The following is a 21,902-nucleotide window of genomic DNA, read 5'->3' on the forward strand; positions in this document are numbered from 1 at the left end:
AGCTCAGTCGTGTATGTTTCCAGCTAGGTGTGGAATTTATTTGAAATGTGACAAACGAGTGCCAATTTATTTTTTTAACATAGACCAAATTACAGTGGTCACAAATCAAGATTTATACCTTTCAATGAGTTCATTCCATATTGTCAGCGTAAATTGTACGTAAATGTTAATGTCTCATGAGTGAATCCCTCCACTATGTAGGACTGCGTACAATTCACACCCGTCTTGTATTAATAAGGAATGAAGGAATAAGGAATGATTGAGAAGATGTGCAAACTTTTGTGCATCCTATTTAATATCAAACGCATCAAGTCATCCACATACCGAGTATGAACGATCTTGCTATTTTACCTGTGCAAATTTGCTCTGGTCATTCACCAATCGAATTTTCGGAACGATGAGCTTATGTACACGTATAGTTGTGGCTATTAGCATTAGGGTAGTCGGAGTGGTACAGAATCTGCGATTTGGCCTCTAAATGGCTTGTTATGCGTACCCAGTAAACTTATAATTCCTTTGCAATGATGCCACTAGTCATGATTGTGATGTAATGGTGTGTGTGGTTAGAAATAACTAATAGAAGAGTATTTCGACAACTATCAGAGGTCTAATGGCGAATATTTAGAAGACACAAATAGGCGTAATGATTAGAAGAAAAAACAGAGTGAATTGCTTTCATCGGAGATCAAAACCCGGGACTACTGACGTATGAGTTCAACGCTCTATGAGCTAATTGAAACATTGGGGCTATTACCCATCCCATTGGCATCAACCAGTTTAATCTAGAATATGCTCCCACTGTCATATTTATTGTCATGCGCATCAAATGATTTACTTTCGCAGAAAACACAAACCACGCACTACAATTAATCAATTAAGTTTTACCTGTATATTCTGATAATGATTTTAGCGTATGAGATCGTCTCCCAAAAGTCTGTAATTATGCAAATATTATGCCTCGTTATTACTAAACTGTCCAGCATAAATTGTGAAAACTGTACGATAAATATTAATCTTTTATTGCACAAAAAACACTCCTATCTCCACCGTATAATATTGGTAATATTATTATTATGAACGATGAACGATATTACACGTTTTACATTATTATTAATTAAATTATCTCTCTGTAGATGTGTTGAAATAATTGTAATTAAAAGTAATGTCAGATCAACATGACATCGTGAACCTTATGTTTGGATGTAAGGCGAAACGTTTTAATATGCCTTTGAGAAATTCATATATATATTCATACAGACTGCAGGGGGTTAATGATTTCGTATAATTTGAAAGTTTTCACGATATATTGAATGCTGAATGATGTACTTTGGGTGTGAGATAGATCAATAATGTATTTGACCATTTACATTTACAGGTAATAAGAAATGACTTATTACCGTGTTGCACTGTGATTTCCCTGTTCACGTATTCTTTAAAATTTTCAATCAATTTTTTTCGTTCGCAATAGACTAACAGATGAATACAGTGAAACAAAGTTCTCTCTAGCTTGGTTTTTTTTTTGGTAGCCAGTCTGTTCTCCAAATACATATATCTTCAATTCGTGTCTTCGGACTAACATAAATTTGTAATCAGAAAATAATAAACGATCCTGTTCTGGATATATAGTTTACGATTCAAAACCATCACAGTCGCTATAAACATCATCAAAATTGGTTTCATGATTTTCTACGAGTAAAATGTGTTTCTCACGTTAGCTTGCAATATATATAAACAGCCGGCAGTGCGATAAATAGACATGAGAAATGCTTTCTGATTTTCGTACTCGTTTTTGTATTCAACTTTTTTTTGTTTGTTATGTTTGTATAAAGTCGACGTGTTTCGCTGACAAAAACTATAATTTTTCTTTTTTATGTGCTTCTGCATTTTTGAATTGTAGAATCTAATTAAATTTCAGCTTAGTTTTCTATCAGAAACGGTAGATCATATTTTCTGATTTCTCAATTAAATGTGTTAGACATTCACAGGATATTACTGCAGCCAAGATCAATTATCACGATTTGTCCACAATAATATATTGAATTGATTCATATAGTGATATTGACGGAATGAAAACTTTTGCGGTCGATTGCAATCGATTACTCAGTTTACAGCTATTTTGTTAATAATTACATATGAAATTAGTTTGTGTGGTTAATCATGGTAATATCCTAGCTATTGCAAATACTTACAAAATCATTTTCAACATTAGGGTGGATCATCCGTTGATGATTCATTTAGTTGAATGCGTCTGCTTTTATTGATAATAACTTTCCATTATCGGTCGAACATTCTATTAGATTTAAAATAGAATTCTTGGAAAAGTTTCGTGTTTCAGTTGAACCTTACCAAATACTAGTGTTGTGCAAGAACAAAATGAAACATGAGATCTTCATTTCCTCACACTAGTGCAGGTGAGATGTCTGGTTCTAACAAAAAGACATTGAAATTTCGTTGATTCTGTAAGCATCAGAAAACTCATTCTATTTTAGTCCCTGATGTTTGATATTATTGTAATATTTTTGGATTATTCAACACTTTGGCTAACTGATTCATTGGAATGACTCGCCTCGTTAGGACAAGCTCACGACTAGTCGCACTATACGATGACATCGAACTGATGCCGACTAAACACGTGTAAATACGAATGGAGAACGAAATGTATTGGATAGATCAGCCTAGTTACTGATGTGTGGCAAACAGTATTCATGCGAGCCTGTGAGCTAGTAAAAGACGTGAATATTGTTGGCATTAGTGGTTAACGTTAAATGTGGCACATAAACATCTGAAATGACTTCATGTTTGCTCGTCTCGTTGGTCGAGTTGGATAGGCGCTGGATTTATAAACCAGAGGTGGCTAGTTCAAGCCCAGCTGGGGACATTATGAGCAAAAATGCTTTCACTTTAGATTTTGATGTCTAGTATGTCTCACTAAATAAAAATAAAAATTTGTTGATTTTACACCAGAGTTCACAGGAACTCCACAGGAACTCATAATTCTCGTAAATTCTCACAACTAAATTCCAATTTTCATATCTCGTAACCAAAACTATAGTTCCCGAAAGTTCGGAAAAATAAAATAATTTTCAATAAAAGACCACGTTATCCAATTATTCCAATGAATATCAGTTAGCCAAAGTGTTGTATATTCCAAATATATTTTCAGATAACAGAGAGGTGCTCAGTACACCTTCAACTATCAAACATACGTGTCATAATGGTAAGTCATCAGCGAATGATATCTGCCACAGCTTTAATCTGTGAGATGATTAGATGCATCTTCTGAATTTTTCTTCTTTCCGAAAACGTAAACGGCTGAAACTCTAATATGGAATGGATGATCATATATGACCAAATGATTCGTAACATCTTCTAAGGTAAGTTACGTTAGAGAATTTGCTGAAATCTACCGAATTTTGATAAGGTAATTCAGTAAATTTTCGTTAACTTTTGGTAAATTTCAGTAGGTTTGATGAATGAATTTACCAATGATATGCCCTGACCTGTCTACAGTGGTGTCTCCTGTGTTACATTGATGAATAAGCCGCTCCATCAGTCAATTTCCTAAACGTGTAAAATAGATTTTTAAACTAAAATGAATCCCAATACTATCCACCCTAAATCAATCAACTCTCACATTGCGAATAGAGTCATTCGGACTACCTAAATCGACTAAACGACTCCCATTCAAATGGTTACAACAAATTCATCGCATCGTAATGTAAAATGGAAAGATCATTCAGCGAGACAATGTTCAGTATAATGTGAACATTGAAAATAATAAATCAAAACTAAATCACAAATGTGGTTATGGTTATCCGTTCACTCTTCTTAACGCAACCGTTATATTTTGCTGGCAAACACGTGTTAGCTTTCTTATTATTTTATAAATAACGTTGCACCGATGATTGGCAAAACCTTTTATGTTTGGAAGAATTGGTTTCGTTTATGGCGCTATTCAATTTATACGTTCACGTTAAAAGTGTTCGTTTGCAATGAGTTCAAAACTTAGTCGAACATACTTTTGCTGCATTCAACATTCCACAGGAAAAACTCCGAAAACTACTTAGGCAAATTTACAAACGTGTAATGCGATATGGTTGTGGTTTTGTTGTGCCCACTATCAAATCATAATCCTTTCAATTCCTCAATACCGTTCAATTAAACCAACAATTAGAATCAATTATTTAAATGCTCAACCGGAAATTTAAGATAACACACAAGTGTACATAATGTACATGCGTTTGTGTTTACACTGAAGGTATTATTTTTTTCTCTTCTTTCTATCTTACATAAAGCAACAATAAAAGTGGCATAAAAAGTAATTAGAATAATTGTACGCTGTTCGGTTTGGTAACATTGTAAAAATTTGTTTTATGCGCTTTCTACACACTATTTATAATTAAATTACAAACAATTTTCTGTCTGAAAAACGTGTAGGCACGAGCATAGTGTATTATGCTTTTGTTTCAAGCCGTTAAATGGCTTTATCATTCATGTGTGCATATATATGCTAAATCAGTTTATTGTATGTACATTAGCTGAAGAATTTCAATATTATTTCATACTTAAAAGAATCAACCCATTTTCAATCAATTTACACTGTTAGTCTAATGTGAAAAAAAAAATTATTTATTGCATCGGGCATTTTGATATTCCAGTACATATCAATAACATGCACTAAGTGCGTTGCAAAAAAAATATTAATAAAAAGAATAGAATGAAAATGCAATGCAATCGGACCTTTTAAATTTACATATTTTACTGTTAAAATTAAATTTTCAACCTTTCAAGTTGATTGGAAACATTTTATTCAAGATTCAAGATGATTTTCTATTAAAAGTATAAAACTGAACTCGTTTTTCGTTTGCACAAAAGAAAGAAAGAAAAGCAACAACAACAACAACGACCGATCCATTTAACCGGTCCACTGACCACTCCAATTACAACATATAAATTCCACATTTCTAAATTACTTGTCCCCGGTGATAAATGTTGTCAGGTTATGATAATTTCCGCCTTTATGAAAATGTTCGAATTTTAGACAACTCTCGGTGTGCAATCGAGCCGAAATGGTGAAGAAAAAAAAAATCTGATTTATAAATAGCCAGCCAATAAATTACTTGATGATTTTGTAATGTAAAGGTTCTAATACGGTTACAGGTATTCCTACGGTGAAGTTAATCATTTTGCTCCACCAGAGTTTCGAACGAATTTCTTTTTTCGAATTAAAAATATGTGGAATGCGTTACCACCAAAGGTTGGTAAATATTGAAATTGAAAACAGGAACATTGAACAAAAAAAAAATTAAAATTTGCATGGACCATTGTGATTGGACGAATGAAAAAAGAAAATTATTAAAAATTCAGCTTACAGCGAATAAAAAAATGCACAAGGTTTCTATGCCTTGTAATTGGGTCTTTAGGTTGAATTTATTAAGCTGTGACAAATTGCCTCGGCTATAATAAACGAGGAGATCTCGAAACAAAACCGCCATCAACGACAGTTTTCGACTTTGTACCTCACGCTTTGTGTACACAATTTTCATGTAGGTAAAAATTTAATTTGTTTCCAGCAAATTGATCGATTGGTTTTTTTTTGTTCTCTCGAAATTTAACAGATGACAACATGACTAATGTGACATTGAATGCGCGAAAACGTCATGCTTCATTGCGTACACTGTGTGAATTGTACAATTAATGAGTTTCACATGAAACAAACATAAGCAATGGTCAGACCAAAAATGTACGTTGTGTTATTCAGAAAATTCGATGGGATTAATGATTAATGCAGGAATTTCCTTATCTGAAACAGGGCCTATTTTTGGAGAATTGGTTTGCTAAATTTGCTAGAGCAAAGTTTGTCAAATTTTTGAATTTTGAAAATCTTAGCAAATTTCGGAAAATCTTAGCAAATTTAGCAAACCAATTTTCCAAAAATAGGCCCTGCTCTACAATGACATTATGCATCTAACTGTTATATTGCACCGATCGCCCCTCCAAACATAATATCGTTTAGACCATCAAACAAACATATATTTCGAATTTATCGTTTTGACAATGCATACACAAAGGATGAACGTAATAATGTTAACCTTTAAAGGTCAACATTGTACAGGCATTTCTCCTCAGCTAACACAATATGTAATAATATCAGAAATGAACTTCAACTAGCACATGTAACACCCATACAGCGTAAATAAATTGATGATCTTCGCCAGTTCATTGCTATATCACTTGTGTCTTACAACTTCCAATACAAATTAGTAAAATTAATCATCTAACTCGGAAAACAAAAATAAATTGATGTTAAATGAAAATATGTAAATGATTGGAATCGAGGAAACAGTTGGAAGAAATAATAATAGTCGAACAATAATCTTTTATTCAGACTGACACAGCAATACCATCACTCCGACTAAAAAGTTATACCTTCCATTCTTTCGTTCGCTTCCAAGTGTAATGGTATTATGACAAAGCGATTTTTTTTCCTCTCTATAACATTGCAAACAGTAACTAAGTTTTTTATTCATGCCTTGCCTACATCAATTTTATCGCGAATATTAAATTAAAGTGACCTTCACGGACTATAGAAATTCGTTGTGTTTTTTTCGTGCTTACTTAATGACCAAACGATTGCAAAAATTCGTTTTATCAAATATGAAACAAAATTTATGTTGTGTGCATGAGAGCGTAGTTCTGAACTTGGGAATCTGTAAATTATCAGAGATTTAATGGATGAATGAGATACGTCATCGAAGCATTGATGACGCCAGCGAGTGATGATGTAGACCATTCAATTTTTTGTTTTGTTAATGTATAGTCTATGTTTCCGCAACTGAACAAAGTATATTAGGAAATCGAGATTATCTGTAAAATTGATTGATTTAGCACAACATTTTGCTTTGCCGCCGCCGGCAAAAAACACTTTATCGCATAAAACGAGAAAGAAATGAATTGATACCTGTGTACATGAATAGAATACAGTCCATTTCCCACATGACTAATTTGATCCACTATCCATAGAATACGTAATTTAAATCTATTCTCCATGTCCCATACACACGTATTTATTGCATATTGTTACTTGGTTTGATTGCACATAAACAAGTATGTCTATGCGAGCAAACAATGCTGTAGTAAAAATTTACTCATTTTTATTCAAACACTGAAACAGGAAAAGGAAACGCATCGACAAACAGTTTCGGTTCATTTGGTCAAAATCTATTTTGAATTGTTATGAATTAAAGTAAGATACAAATTATGTGTGTGATTGCTGTATACAAAATAAAATGCTGTACGAACGGATAGAATGGGAACATCAGTTTATGAATGAGACTTTTTTTTGGGAGAGAAATTCTCTTAATTTACGTTCATCATAAATGTGATTTTTTTCATTTGGCTTTTTTTTTGCTGTAAGCGTAATGTACTTCCGGAAAAAAAATTCGATTATAATTTGGAAATGAGAGAAATCCGAAAATGTGTGAAACTGACGTTCTATTAGAAATGTTAATTCTGTTGACTACATTGAATTTACACATGGACCGGCATGTAGCGAATAATGTTTCTGAATAATGTTTCTGTTATGTGAAACAGGTGATCGGGCATTTAAGCTACAAATCAAGAATCAAGGCAAATTGTTAGAAAATTGATATCCCGAAATTTACTAGAATTTTCTGCACTTCAAAATTAACAAATCTAGAGAATTAAAACATATTTCGGCAAGTTATGGGAAATCACTTTCCCAAACCGTAATCCTCTTACAAAATAATGTCAGGGGATGTATCTACCAAATTTTACCAATTTTTTTTTTAAATGTCGGAAAACATTTCCAGAAAACGTTACCAAAAAAAGGCCCTGGTCCGAGGCTTGAAGCCCAAAGCTAAGATATTGGAATCTATAATACAGCCAAGGACAGTCAAAAAAGTGCATTTTTATGATTTTCGTGTTTATCGATTTCAGCTGTTTTAACAATATAAATTACCATGGCAAAACAGCTGAAATCGATGAAACACGTATAGAATAAAAATGCACTTTTTTGACTGTCCCAGGCTGTACATTGTAATGAACAAATTCTCTCTTTCGTGTTTTAGTTGAAACTTACCAAGTACTAGTGTTGTGCAAGAACAAAATGAAACATGAGATCTTCATTTCCGCACACTAGTGCAGGTGAGATGTCTGGTTCTAACAAAAAGACATTGAAATTTCGTTGATCCTGTAAAACTCATTCTATTTTAGTCCCTGATGTTTGATATAAATGTAATATTTTTGGATTATTCAACACTTTGGCTAACTGATTCATTGGGATGACTCGCCTCGTTAGGACAAGCTCACGACTAGTCGCACTATACGATGACATCGAACTGATGCCGACTAAACACGTGTAAATACGAATGGAGAACGAAATGTATTGGATAGATCAGCCTAGTTACTGATGTGTGGCAAACAGTATTCATGCGAGCCTGTGAGCTAGTAAAAGACATGAATATTGTTGGCATTAGTGGTTAACGTTAAATGTGGCACATAAACATCTGAAATGACTTCATGTTTGCTCGTCTCGTTGGTCGAGTTGGATAGGCGCTGGATTTATAAACCAGAGGTGGCTAGTTCAAGCCCAGCTGTGGACATTATGAACAAAAATGTTTTAACTTCAGATTTTGATGTCTAGTATGTCTCACTAAATAAAAATAAAATTTTTTTGGTTTTACACCAGAGTTCACAGCTTATAATTCTCGTAAATTCTCACGACTAGTGCTCAAAAATTCCATTTTTCTACCAAATTTTAACATGTTTTGAAAACATTTCCAGAAAACGTTACCGAAAATAGGTCCTGGTCAGTGGCTTGAAGCCCAAAGCTAAGATCTTAGAACCTTTATACATTATAATGAACAAATTCTCTCATCAATCAAAACTGAACGTTATTGAAGTTTTTAATTTTCCAGACTTCAAAAGATCCTCAAGTTGTGAGAATAGTATTCTCAGAATACCTTGGACCTCGTTCACAACCTTATCAAAAGGTTATATTTAATACAACATTGAGCTACTAGTGGCTACATTTAACGTATGATAAGTTTAGTAAACTTTGTTCTTGATTTTGATCAATAAAGGTCATTATACATCTGAAGGGTTACTTAAATCGAAAACTTACACACAATTGGTGACAAAATGTATTGGTGGTACGTACCCTAATCTGCAAAGAAAAGAAATTGAAAAAGAAATTAGTAAAATCACGGTGCCAATTTAAATGAAATTTTTGTATAACAAAACCTCTACAAATGGAACATTAGACAAAAATCTAAAAAATGAGAATGGAGAATTAGACATTAGCAAAGTAAATAAAACTTTCATTTTAAATAACGTTTGCTATTATTACAGTAACGTAGTCATAGCAAATGGGAATAAATTCAAGAAAATTTTAGACAAATGATTGGCAGACTTTTTTTTCGTGTGTAGTAAAGCCATCGTGCCATAATCAATTATTGTTTTTGTTGTTGTTGATCATAAGAGTGTTCGAATGCAACAGATAAATCATTAAATGCTTTTTTTTATTCTTCGTCTTCGTTCTGTTTATTCGTGAGCGTGTGAAATAAGATTGTCAAAGTGTCATTTAAATATCGGATATCATAAAAATTTCCAGTAGTTAGCTTAAGTGCAATTTGATATACACAAATCACGAAACGAAAAATATCCATGCATCAATCACAGAGATGGATCGTTAAAATTACCATTTACATTTCACTTCATTTGTCACTTTAGTACCTAACAACTATTTAGAGATGAAGAGGAAAAAAAATTGACAAACACGCCATAAATAATTCCATAACTCTTTTTTCTCGCGTTTAATTTCAAAAAGTACGATTGTCGTTTTGACAAGCCGTTCGTCTAACATAACATCCGAATAGTGAGTCGAAACGGAGATGAAATTGATACGTGCAGATATACCATAAAAAAAATTATTGTAAAAAGTGCGGCGCTTAGAAGTTCTTGCGAAGCAAACGACAGTTGAATTGAGATTAGATTTACTTATTAATTAAACATCTTCGAAACAGAGACGTACGAAATGGAATTGTGACAACTGGACATAAATAAAATGAGAAGCTTTGTCTAACACACTTTGCATCCATTAACCTTGGTATATTAACTTTAAATTTAATAAAATTACTGGCATTAAAGAAAAACATGTCAATTCTATTGTTGAAATAAAAATTTCGGTGATTTAAATAAAAGACAAAAAAAAAACTTTAATTTCAAATCATAAAAGCGAATAAGTGTATTAAACAATGTGTCGAATTCATGACGAAATTGTTTTCGTTTAACTGGATAAGTGTGGTACCGAAAGAGCAGCTGCATTGTTCTGTATATATTTAATACATATTATATAAATTATGTATTCAAACCGACCCCAATTTTCAGATCTTATAAACTGTCTGTGTTGATAAACAACGCCTATGGACATTACGTAAAAACAGAAATTTAAATTATTTTATATTTAAATTTGAACGGTTCTTTTTAAGCGATTTTATTCACAATTTATGGAACCAGCATGTTTTTTTTACTTGTTAAACGGTCGTCGTCGTGGTCATTTTCGTTCAGAAATTGATTTTATGAAGACAGTAAAATCACAATAGAAATGAATTATTGAGGCATTCGAGTATTGAACGTTTGTCTATATAAAGTTTTGGTTCTTTAAATGAGAATAAAACTAAAATACTGTATACGGTAGGGAAAGTTACAATCCTAGTCAGAATTTCTCTATGGTGGTCCTACCACCCACCAATTATTCAATTTTCAGAGTTTTGAACCACACAGCGATTGAAAAATCTGTACAATATACCGAAGTCAATTATTGATTGCAGGTTTCAGTTAGATTATGAACCCCAATGATTTGCGTAAAAAGGTAATCGACGAAAACAAGTCATCGCAATCTAAAATGAACAAAAAAAAAGCTTGAAAAAGGCTAAGAACCCCTATAATATGAACAACAAAAAGTATTTTTGACAAATACAACACTTCATACTTTAACAAGTAAATGGCTTAGAATTTGACTGGTTCGAGTGATTGGGATATTTAAACGTCTGTCACAAGATTGTATTGTAGTGCTTCAGAGGAATACACCAATATTCTGTGAATAACAATTAACTTCGCTTCGAAGTAAAATAAAATAAAAAAGTTGCCATAAACGTACAGCTCGAAAACATATAAGATTTTGTTAAACGAAATAGGAAAGAGTTCAGCTAAATATAGTGGCAGTTTGATTAGTTTTCGTGAGTTTTCTTAGAAACCTATAAACCTATGAACAAGAAACTCAAGAATATTTCAAGAAAAAAATAGAAAAGCTTTGCTTAAAAACTTTGTGAGGGCATGCCGTTAGACCTAAACTATGATCTGCCACTGGAGACAGTTTGGAGGAGATTGGTATGGTTTAGATCTGCATTTGGTCTAGTTATACTAATAAATAATAACTAATAAATCTAACTTTAAGTCTAAGACTGACAGGATAATAGTCTAACAAAAATGTCGTTGATTAAAACCCGGCTGGGTTGCAGTAAACCATTTTCTTCCTCAAAAAAATTAATACTTAGACAACGCATAGTGTCATAGTATCATCAATCCACTATCTGAAATCATTTTATGTTGCTGTCAGGGCCTTCAACGCAATCAAGTAAAATTGACATAAAATAGAACGCTAATAAAGTGATCATCAATATTGAACTGGAAAACAAAATCCTTCATACGATTTGCATATATGATACTCAACTAGTCACTTTTGAAACTCATCGATATGTGTAATGGAACATTCAATTTCATCCAATGACTTCAATCAAAGTTTCAGTTGGAACGTTTTAGAAATAGAAAATAAAGTTTTTTTTTTCGTCTGTGGTTGTTGCATTTATTGTTTTCGGTATTATTTCTTCAACTTTTACTTTATTCAAATCTAATTTCCAATTACCATCCGATTTTCGCAATAAAACTGGTTTGGTGAAATGTGTGGTTTTAATATAATAATTGTAAATTAGATTTTGAGATAATGTTCTAAAATTAGTATATGTCTGTATGCATTCAAGTATCCATAAAAAAAATAGTTTCACAATATCGCATAGAGCTAAAAACATAACTTGAGTTATATACAAACTTTCTTCAACATAAAACTGTGTATGGATGATGAAAATTAGCGTTATATTGCAAATATCATTAAAAAAAGACTTAATGACGAATTGAAAATGATTGCTCAAAAATATTAAAATGAAAGAAAAAAAAACTGACAATGCAACCCATTAACTTAAAAGAATATTACACATTTAATTACAATTTTATTCATTTTTTTTTAATTATACCCGCACAGCATATATATAAAAATGACTTTTATATTCGTCAGTGAAGTGTAAAATATGTTTCTATGAAATACAATAATAATAAAAAAAAACAGAATCCGAATAAAACATTGAGGCACCACATTATATAGCTAGCGAAATAATATTGACTCTATAGCTGAAAACAATTTTTTTTCTGTTTCATATTGTGCAAAATTGCATTGGTAAAATTGATGGTTTTAAAATGGAAGGTCTTTAATTTAAGGTTAGTATGTTAGCGGACATTGATCATGAATAATATCGTTGGCGTATGATTTTATACATAACATAAATAAACTGACTGAATATCGGGGTTAATTATAAAAATTTCACTAAGTTCCACTAATGGATTTCTTTATTGATTTTTGAAACATTTTTTTTTCTTTCGTATATTTTTATACGTTTTTGACGACATCGATAATACCGTTCGAACTCTAAACTATCATCACAAAATGCATTTAAGATATTATCGCCGTACGTTAGATCGCAGCCCATTTATTGTATACCATATATTTTGCAATAAGTTGATACGTAAATTGCGAAACGTACACGGTAGATAAGTATGTCAATATCACGAAACCCTATGAAACAGTGGTTTTATTGCGGCTTAGTTCGGGTATATCATTTCAGGTATATAAATGCTATTGTTTACATCGTATTACGTAATTTTGTCATTATATCCATCGATGACTCAGCCAACGAGAAAGAGAGATAGACACACATAACAAAAAAAAAACTATTTGCGGTAATACTGTAATTAAACTAATTACTTTTATAGAATGGCATGTATCGCATACCTGACTGGAATAATCAGCAAGCAAACAAAACAGAAACAATCCATCAAAAAAAAATGTATATTATTCAGACATAAAATATTTTGATCAATTCAATCAGAAACTGCGAAGAGAAAAAAAAATCACAAGCGCCAAAGACATATATTATAACATGTTTTTGCCTAAACTATAGAAAAAAACCAACCTAAAGAACAACCGAAAAAAAAACTAGTCTCACATTGAAATGGTGTCAACAGCTAACATAACATAAAAAATATTTAAAAAAAAAAATCATCGAGAAAGCAATTCTAAAAATAAACCGTCTTATATGCGGGGACCAATTTTCCAATTGAGAGTGTCGTTTTCGTTGTTTGGAAGACAATTTTATTTTATTTTTTTTATTCAAATAGCTATTTACATACCTCACATCAGCAACATGACATAATTAACCTAATCAAATATTTATATTAGATGCAAACATCAAATACAACAAAAAAATATTTGTCGTATTAGGTTTTCCTCAAATAATAGAAAATCGTTCAAATATTTAACTTTAAGTACTGGGCGATACCGAAAGTTTTTGTGTTGACAATTTTTCTGTATAAGTTTTATGTTTCAGATAAATTGACGAATTTTAATTCAATCAGCAATAAAACGAAATAAACGAATGATGTTTTGACAAGAAACAAACTGATAGTTTTGGGTTGGATTTGTAATACATTGAAGATAAAGGTTAAGCTCAAAGTTGTGTGTGACAAAATATAGGTCTTTTATGCAAAAGTTACTTTTTCAAATGCATTCTGTGTTAGACGTTAACCGACAAGTTGGTAAGGAAATTACTAATGCTAACTGTCTAGGTTAGAAATCTTTCGTAGTAGCCTAGCAATGCTAGAAGAATATTTTGGATTTTTAAATTTTGGGAGAACAATTTTAGGTTAATTCGTAAGGGAATTGTTTGGAGAACACTTGCAAGATTTCTGTCCCCCAGTTTGGAGTCTGTTTCGTTTGGTTGCATGTGAATGCTTTGTGGGAATTACGAGGTTTTGGTCCTGATAAAACAGGAAGATGATTTTAGAGCAATTTTCAATTTTAAAATGTTGCAAATTTTGACCATAGAGCTCAATGATTTTATTACTTAGTCCAACTATGGATAAAAATATGAAAAGAAGAGTTTTCGTGTAAATTTCGTTAATACGAGGCGAAGCCGAGGTCAATCAACATGCCAAAACGTGAGTTTTCTAACTAAACGATTTTTTAAGTATGCTCTCCCACTTTTAAAATAGTTTTAGCTCATTAAAAAAACGGTACATTCCTCTCATCTGATGTTCCTTACAGAGTCTGTTAGTCTCTTCTTTAAGTGTTGAAGCTATTTTCTTTGAACGGAGACAGTAAGCATTATATCCGGACAATAACCAATTTATAAATGTTCATGTAAATAAGTTTTTAAAAAAAACTCGATGTACCGACAGTTGTTATTAAATTTCATATATTTTAGCGTATAGTTCCACCCATCATCATTAAAAAATTAGATAATAGCTTCGACGGTGTGATTTTCTTTGAATTTTTTTAAAAATAAAACTGAAATATGTTACGTAAATTCGAATTCATCGTAATGCGGAAGTTAATTTATTGAAATTTCCAACAAAAAATCATTATTTTTAAAATAACGATCAAAAATTTGCTTAAGTGCTACACATCGGCTTAACAATATGATGTGTAATTTATAAAATTAACAAAAAAAAATGATCTCAACTTATAAGCTCTACATAGCGATGAAACAACACTCTAGAAACTGTAGATCGATTTTTTCCCCGAAAATTAATGTAACGTTACGTTAAACAAGACACAACCGGCAAAAAAAAAATTTTCATCACCTTAAAAAAGTGTTCATGCAAATTTTATTAAAAGATATTGATTAAAAAGTAACGAATTGAATTGCCATTTAAAATATTGTCGTGCGTGAAGATTTTTGTTAAGGAAGTTCATTTAACAAAAAAAAAAAACATATTTTAACTCATGAGCTCATAAAACATCATTCTCATTACTTCCAAGAATAATAATAAAGAAATCCGAACACATTGTACAAGGAAAAAAAACCGCAGCAAGAGATGGCCTGTAATACATATAACAGACATTGACTTAAATTTTGATACAATAAGAAGAGAAAAAAGAAGACGAAGAAATTTTGTAATGCGAATGGAAAAAATCAACCTAATTTTTAATTTCTATTTTAATTTCAAATTTACATAAAATTAGCATTATCTTTACTTAGGAAAAAGTAATTTTAATTTTCACATATTCACACGTTTTTTCTCTCTGGTTATTACAGGTTTTTTTATGTTTTATATGAGTTGCAATGCAGATCAACGAAAAAAAAAAAACAAATCAGCAGTAAGAGTGAATATCATGTAGAAAAAACCATGCTGATTTAAAAAAAAGGCAGAAAAAACTGGTACGGTGTACAGTGACTTAGTTTACACGATGAACATGTCTTACAAAAAAGAAGATGATTTTAATTGTTTAAAAAAAAAAGCGATGTGTGCTATCGTTGTGGTGTTTCTTTCTCTATCCCGTAATTAAATTGATTAGTAGAAGAAAATACAAGAATAAAGTTTCTGAAAATATAAAATGTAAATAATTAAGAGAAACATCTCTTATGAATAATTAATTAGACGCCATGTGTGATGATATGAGGCTGTTGATTTGTTATTGATAAAAATGTGTGTATTATAAACCTGAAACTGGATGGTGTTTGTATACCATCGAGGTAGATATTATAATATGCATCAGTATTGAATCGAAAGTAATTATTAAATTATGGAAAACTACTCCATATACACACAGGTATGTATGAGATAATTACAGATTTATTGTTGCTAATTTACGAAATTATAACTTTCATCAAATGTAAAATTATCTTGTCTGCACTAAACATGCACTACACACAGCTGCACACCAGAGAGTCTTTATAATATGCAAAAGAATAAAAAAATAAATAAAAAATACGTTTTTTTTTTGAAACACTAACTACAATTAGATTATGCTTTACATGATTAACATGAAATTACTTTCTTATTGCTGTTATAAATTACATTGTTGTTATCTAATAACCGAGTTAATCGTACACTTTTCTCGGGTCCCTGATCTCCTATTATAAATCATCAAACCATAGGTCTGTGCAAAAGGTCAAATTGAACATAATGTTATTGTCTATCAAAATTGGTAGCTGGACTAATCATATGGAAAATAAAAATAAACTGGAGATAAAGTGAGAGAGAAAAAAGAAAAGAAATACAAGACAACAACGGTGTGTGTATGTAAAAATGAAAGAGGTCAACTAAAAAACATTAGTGAAAATTATGGATTACGTTGTTGGTGTAAAATTAACCACGGATTGTGTTTTATTACCTGTTATTTAAAATTACATTCTAAATTATGAGGTAATGTGCTTTCGTTTCTTTCCATTTGGTTTTATTGATAGGAAAAGTATAATTTTTTAATGCATTTTGCTGTTACATGATATTCTACTGACAGTTTTGATCACTGACTAAAATGAAAGAAAAGACATTTTCAAATTATAATGGCGAAGAGAAGGTTTTGCTATTCCCTAACTTTCACATAACTCCAACATGTACCAGCTATTAGGCCTTTAAAAAGAGATAAGGGAGATCGATAAGAGGATGCTTGGCGAACATTAGAACTCTAATGGGAATCCTACTGTTAATCACAATCCCTTTTGAGTGCAAAGAACTCACGAAGGAGCGCTGTTAGCACTGTTTGTTTAATTGTACCTCTATGTCCTCTTATAGTCATCCAGTATTTAATTGTTGCTAACTATAAATCTAAATCCACTTATAGGAATGGTTCCAAATATCGTTGTTGTTCCCGATAGTTTTATGTTCACATAAATCTTACTGCCGAACAGTGAATTTTAATGGCAAGAAAAATACTAAATTAGTGGGTTGGCTATGGCTAGTTCAAATTATCTAAATGTTTTCGATTTTTTTTTTTTTATGTACAACCAGAGCTAAATCTTAGCTTTGTCCTCTTCATCGTTAAATTGTTTTTTTTTTTCATTATACTAGGTTACGCATATGAACGATCCCAGATATTTTTCTCGATAAATCTATGCTGTGAGACCGTAAAATCGCGCAAATAATACATCAGATACCTACAATCCACTCCACCCAGCCTCCATAGAATGTATTGTCATTTTTTTCCTACTCAACTCCCTTTTATTAAATAAACATTTGACCTCGATTAACTAGAAATCGCTACTTTTTCTTCTTTTGACAAACTCATACTCAGTCATTAGAATGCTAGAAAATTGTTTTAGAACCGAGATTTATTTATAGTAGATACATTCATTCAATTAATTTATTCAAGTAAATCAAAAATAAGAATGGATTTAAGTTACAAAACATTGTTGTGACTAGTGTTGTATACACTCATAAACTGACATGATTGACATGATTATTTATCTGCATTTATTGTTCGTTTATTTATTTACTATAATTATTATCAATAAATTTTACTGGATTGTATTTTATACGTTATACGCATGTGATAGCATACAAACGGGAATATACGGAATAACAAAAGATCAAATCTGTAATTAACAACTGTGATCTCAGATTCGAATTGATGTTCATATCATAGTTAAATTGTTTTAATAAGAGTCACATATTTTATTGCATCCCCTTCGTCCCTAAAGATCGATGTCTTTGATAAACGAACAGCGGCAATTTTTTAAAAATTGAAAACTCTCCTTCGAAAGTGGTAATATAAAAACATCCGCTAGTTGTCTGTTATCTGCAAGAGCAGTCTGGGTAATGTACTTATATAGCAGAACGTATGTGAAAATCAATGAAGTAAAAGATTCTGCAGTGTAAGAAATAGATTAAAAAAACGAAGTAATAGAGTAAATGATTATATTGCCGTTTGTATAAGTACAATATTAATGGAACAAATCAATCTGTTAGAAACAAACATCGGTCAATTAATGTAGTAAATGGTAACCACATAAGAAGCCTTTTCTATCATATGTCCAAGGGACAAATGTAGTATTTTACTCCACAATTTGAGGTAAAACTTCGTCGCCATGTTAGTGTCCTCACGTTATTGGGTAAAAGTCACTTGCTCGTTTTGCTCAAGAAAAACAAATTGTTGAAGCAATTACGTAATATATATTATTGACGCAGCCCAACACACAGCAAAGCGTAAAATAATTATGTCTCATACTACACGGACCACTCCAACTCTTACAATGTCTCTGAAAGCCAACTGAATAAATGTATTCGAATTATGAATCAAATTATACATTAAAATACATTGGTCAATTGATCGTGTAATTCGCAACGTTAATTCAGTTCATTATTACTTTCAATGGAACGCCATTGCTCTCGCAGCAAAAATACACAGTCACCATATGTGCGATATGCTTAACATCGGATGACACCATTTCTGGTTAAGTTTAGCTGTCATTTAATGCACACAAACAATCGTATAATTCGTACGCATTTCCAGTAAAACCATATAATCAAACAAGCTGCTCTTTTGGAACAGAAACTGCATTAAAATGTGTCTTCAAAAAAGATGGTTACGTACAAAAACAAATTTCTCATGGTAAAATGTACAATCAATCTGCATTGCATTCGAACACTTTTTCATATTTACTTTTCGACTTGAATTCAATGTTTGTAGAAAGTTCAATTAAAGAAATGATTACATTTTTCTATGAAATGCACTTGTTTAATTACGAAAAAAAAAGTTAATTTTGTTATGGTGAATTTAAATTAAATTAATTTCGGATTGGTTTTATTGAAAGCGAAATAAGTTTTTCAAAATAAAAATTTATTTTGTGTTGTGTTGTGTTTTATAACCAATAAACGAAAAAAAGTACATACAACCGAAAAGGTTGTTAAAGGTTTTACATGGTTTCTTATCAACTTTTCTAAATAATTCACAATTTTCGCTTCAGTTGTGCATACACTAGTTCAACCATTCCAACACTTGCTATTTATCGAAAATATTTTTCGTTTACCCTCGTTTACATCAGTTGAAATTCCATCCTCTTTACATTTGAAAATAAATTGTTTCATTTTACTTAGTATAAATAATAACTAAAAGATCATATCGTGTGCACTGCATTACAAAATAGTCTGTCTGCTTACGCTTGTATATAACATTTAGATTCAAGTCAAGTTATTTTAAAAATTCAACAATCGAGTAATTGAAAGCAATAAAGTAAATTGTAGTAAAATTTTGAGTAAAATGCGTCTGGTTATTTTCTTTTAATGCATCAGATGGTTATGTGTGCATGTATATGAATGTATATTTAAAATGCTAAACGAAAAATTATTTCAACCGTTCTAATTCCATGTTACAAAATGTTCTAACTTTACGCGTCGAACGGTTTGTTTAGATTATTTAGTTACAGTATTTCATGCGTTTCTGTCGATGTTATTCCCGAAAATATTTTGTGACATAAATAACATAGAAATGTAACCGATTTTAATCTCTTGTGTGTGTGTTTACATCTAAAGCTGGTGAGAAATACGAAATAAATTGGGACGATGGAATTGTTTCGAGAAAAAATATGGATCAAAGGAGGAAAAAATTTCAAGTTTTTCAGGACATCGTATGTTGAGGAAAGCTTTTTCTTTTCTGTGTAACAAAAAGATGATACTAACTAACACAGACACATCTAATGGAGATTGAAATACACATATAGAAGAAAGAACATACACATCATGTGTTGTACCAACATCAACATTTTTATTTCAAATCCAATTCGATTCTAGTATTTCTAAGCTGAAAAGATGACAACTTTTCGATTTTCCATCAATTGTTGGCGTGTCCACAAAGAACAGTAAAATTTAACATTTCTGTTTAAATTAAACTTTAATTGATTTGTTCACAAAATCAAGGACCTACATCAGAATAGTCTTCTATACACAATAAAAGAACCTAAACAAATCCAATTCTACTATGAGCATTAAACTGTTAACACAAGTTTGTAGCTGGTCGACAATGGTCAATGGTGGCCTATACATAAAGTATGATTATTATTATTCTACCTGTAATAATATGTGATACGTCTACTTGTATTAAGTCGACTTTAAATGAAATTAAAAGAATGAATAAATCGTAAATCATCATACAATCGTACAGAAAGATTGTCTTTGTTCACTTTGTTCTAAAATCCTTCGACACTTTCCTTAAATTTCTTACGAAAAGATAAGGATAACGAAGGGAGGACGACTTCCAAAACGGATATGCCACGACTAATAGATCCAGGGCCTATTTTTGAAAAATTGATTTCCTAAATTTACTAAAATTTGCCAAAATTTTCCAATATTTGCTAGATTTTGCCATTAGAAAATTCGGCAAATTTCGGAAAATTTTGGAAAATCTTTGCATATGTTGGCAAATTATTGCAAATTGTGGAAAATGGATTTCCCAATAATAAGCCCTGAAGATCTTTGATGGATTTGAGTACAATTAATTAGTTCCGACATCCTCGTTCCCGAAAGAATCTCTTACAGATGAATCTCTCTGTGACATGATTTTTCAGAGTCGTTGACCCTTCGCTGGGCATGAGCGAAAATGTTTTACGAAGAATGTAAACAAATCGGTCGAGAGAATAATTTACTTAATTCAATAAAATCAATTGAGAAATTTTCATTTTTTTTACGCAAAAAGTCATTACAAACAATTTTATGTAATACAGCCACGATCCAATGAGGACAGTACAGTCAGAGAGTCTATGGTTGAAGAAATGGAAACCGGAAAAAAAATCTCCAAATATATCTTCGATTTGAGATCAAACATTTTTTTGGCAATTATAATTTAAATTGAATTAATATGCTAAATTTTGTTTTGGTTGGTTGTGGTATGTTCGTACATGCAGAATGTATTATATTATTAGATCCGCATGATAAAGTATAAATAAATGTGTTAATAGAACAGAAAAAAAATGTTTTTTTTTGTGTTGTATGTAACTAAGCAAACATAACAAACACTTGAGACGATTTATATCACAGAAAATTTCAATTACCAAATGCCAATTTATAGCTATCAAAGCACAGAGCAATGGCAAGTAAGCAAGCAACACAAAAAATAAGAGAATTTATAAGAATGCAAAAACACCCAGTTATTATACGTTTATTACATTTTACCTACATTCAATTGTTGTAACTGTAAAATTTTAAATTAATTATAAAATACTTTTATAAACATATTTTTCTCTATTTTTTTTCACAACACACCGAACCATAATCTATTATGCTTAATTTTCCGGCCTGAATGAATTTCGTTTTTGAACTAACTGAAGAAAGAAAGAAAAAATGTGGGTATCTAGCGCTCTGCGGTCTGTGTTATTGGTTGCATTTATTCTGTTCGAAAAGAAATACTTAATTTTTTTTTATATAACTGCGCCTAGATCAGCATTTAGAATGCTCTAATTGTTTTTATTGTATTCTCTTTCGAGTATTAAATTCAGTTTTTGTTTGATTCAAACATGACGAAGTGATGAATTGTAAATGTAAAAGACTCTTATTAGAATTAATGTGCTGTATGTGGAAATGGAATATGTACCGTATGTACATGTGTGTACAACCAGTCAACAGATATATAATAATTCAACATCCATGCATAAGTTTAATTATAACATTTTTTTTTAATTGGGCTTATAGCAAGTAATTATATGATGCATAGGTCCAAATGAACTTTATTAAGATGTTAAATGGGTAATTACTTTGAAATTTTAGAATTATTTTTA

General features: G+C 31.2%; 1 protein-coding gene across 5 annotated transcripts in view; it reads right to left on the reverse strand.

The window, feature by feature from the left end:
• Window positions 1-21,902, reverse strand: part of LOC119084883 (DEP domain-containing protein DDB_G0279099) — an 81,865-nt gene that overhangs the window by 34,167 nt on the left and 25,796 nt on the right. For 3 of the 5 annotated variants that reach the window (XM_037195032.1, XM_037195050.1, XM_037195064.1), the window contains exon 2: window positions 9,182-9,187. The exons of the other annotated variants lie outside the window; for them this stretch is intronic. In XM_037195032.1, coding sequence (XP_037050927.1) covers window positions 9,182-9,187 — 6 coding nt within the window. The remainder of the gene's footprint in view (window positions 1-9,181; window positions 9,188-21,902) is intronic. 5 annotated transcript variants of the gene reach the window in all.

Source organism: Bradysia coprophila, chromosome X, assembly GCF_014529535.1.
Source record: "Bradysia coprophila strain Holo2 chromosome X, BU_Bcop_v1, whole genome shotgun sequence".
NCBI lineage: Eukaryota > Metazoa > Arthropoda > Insecta > Diptera > Sciaridae > Bradysia > Bradysia coprophila.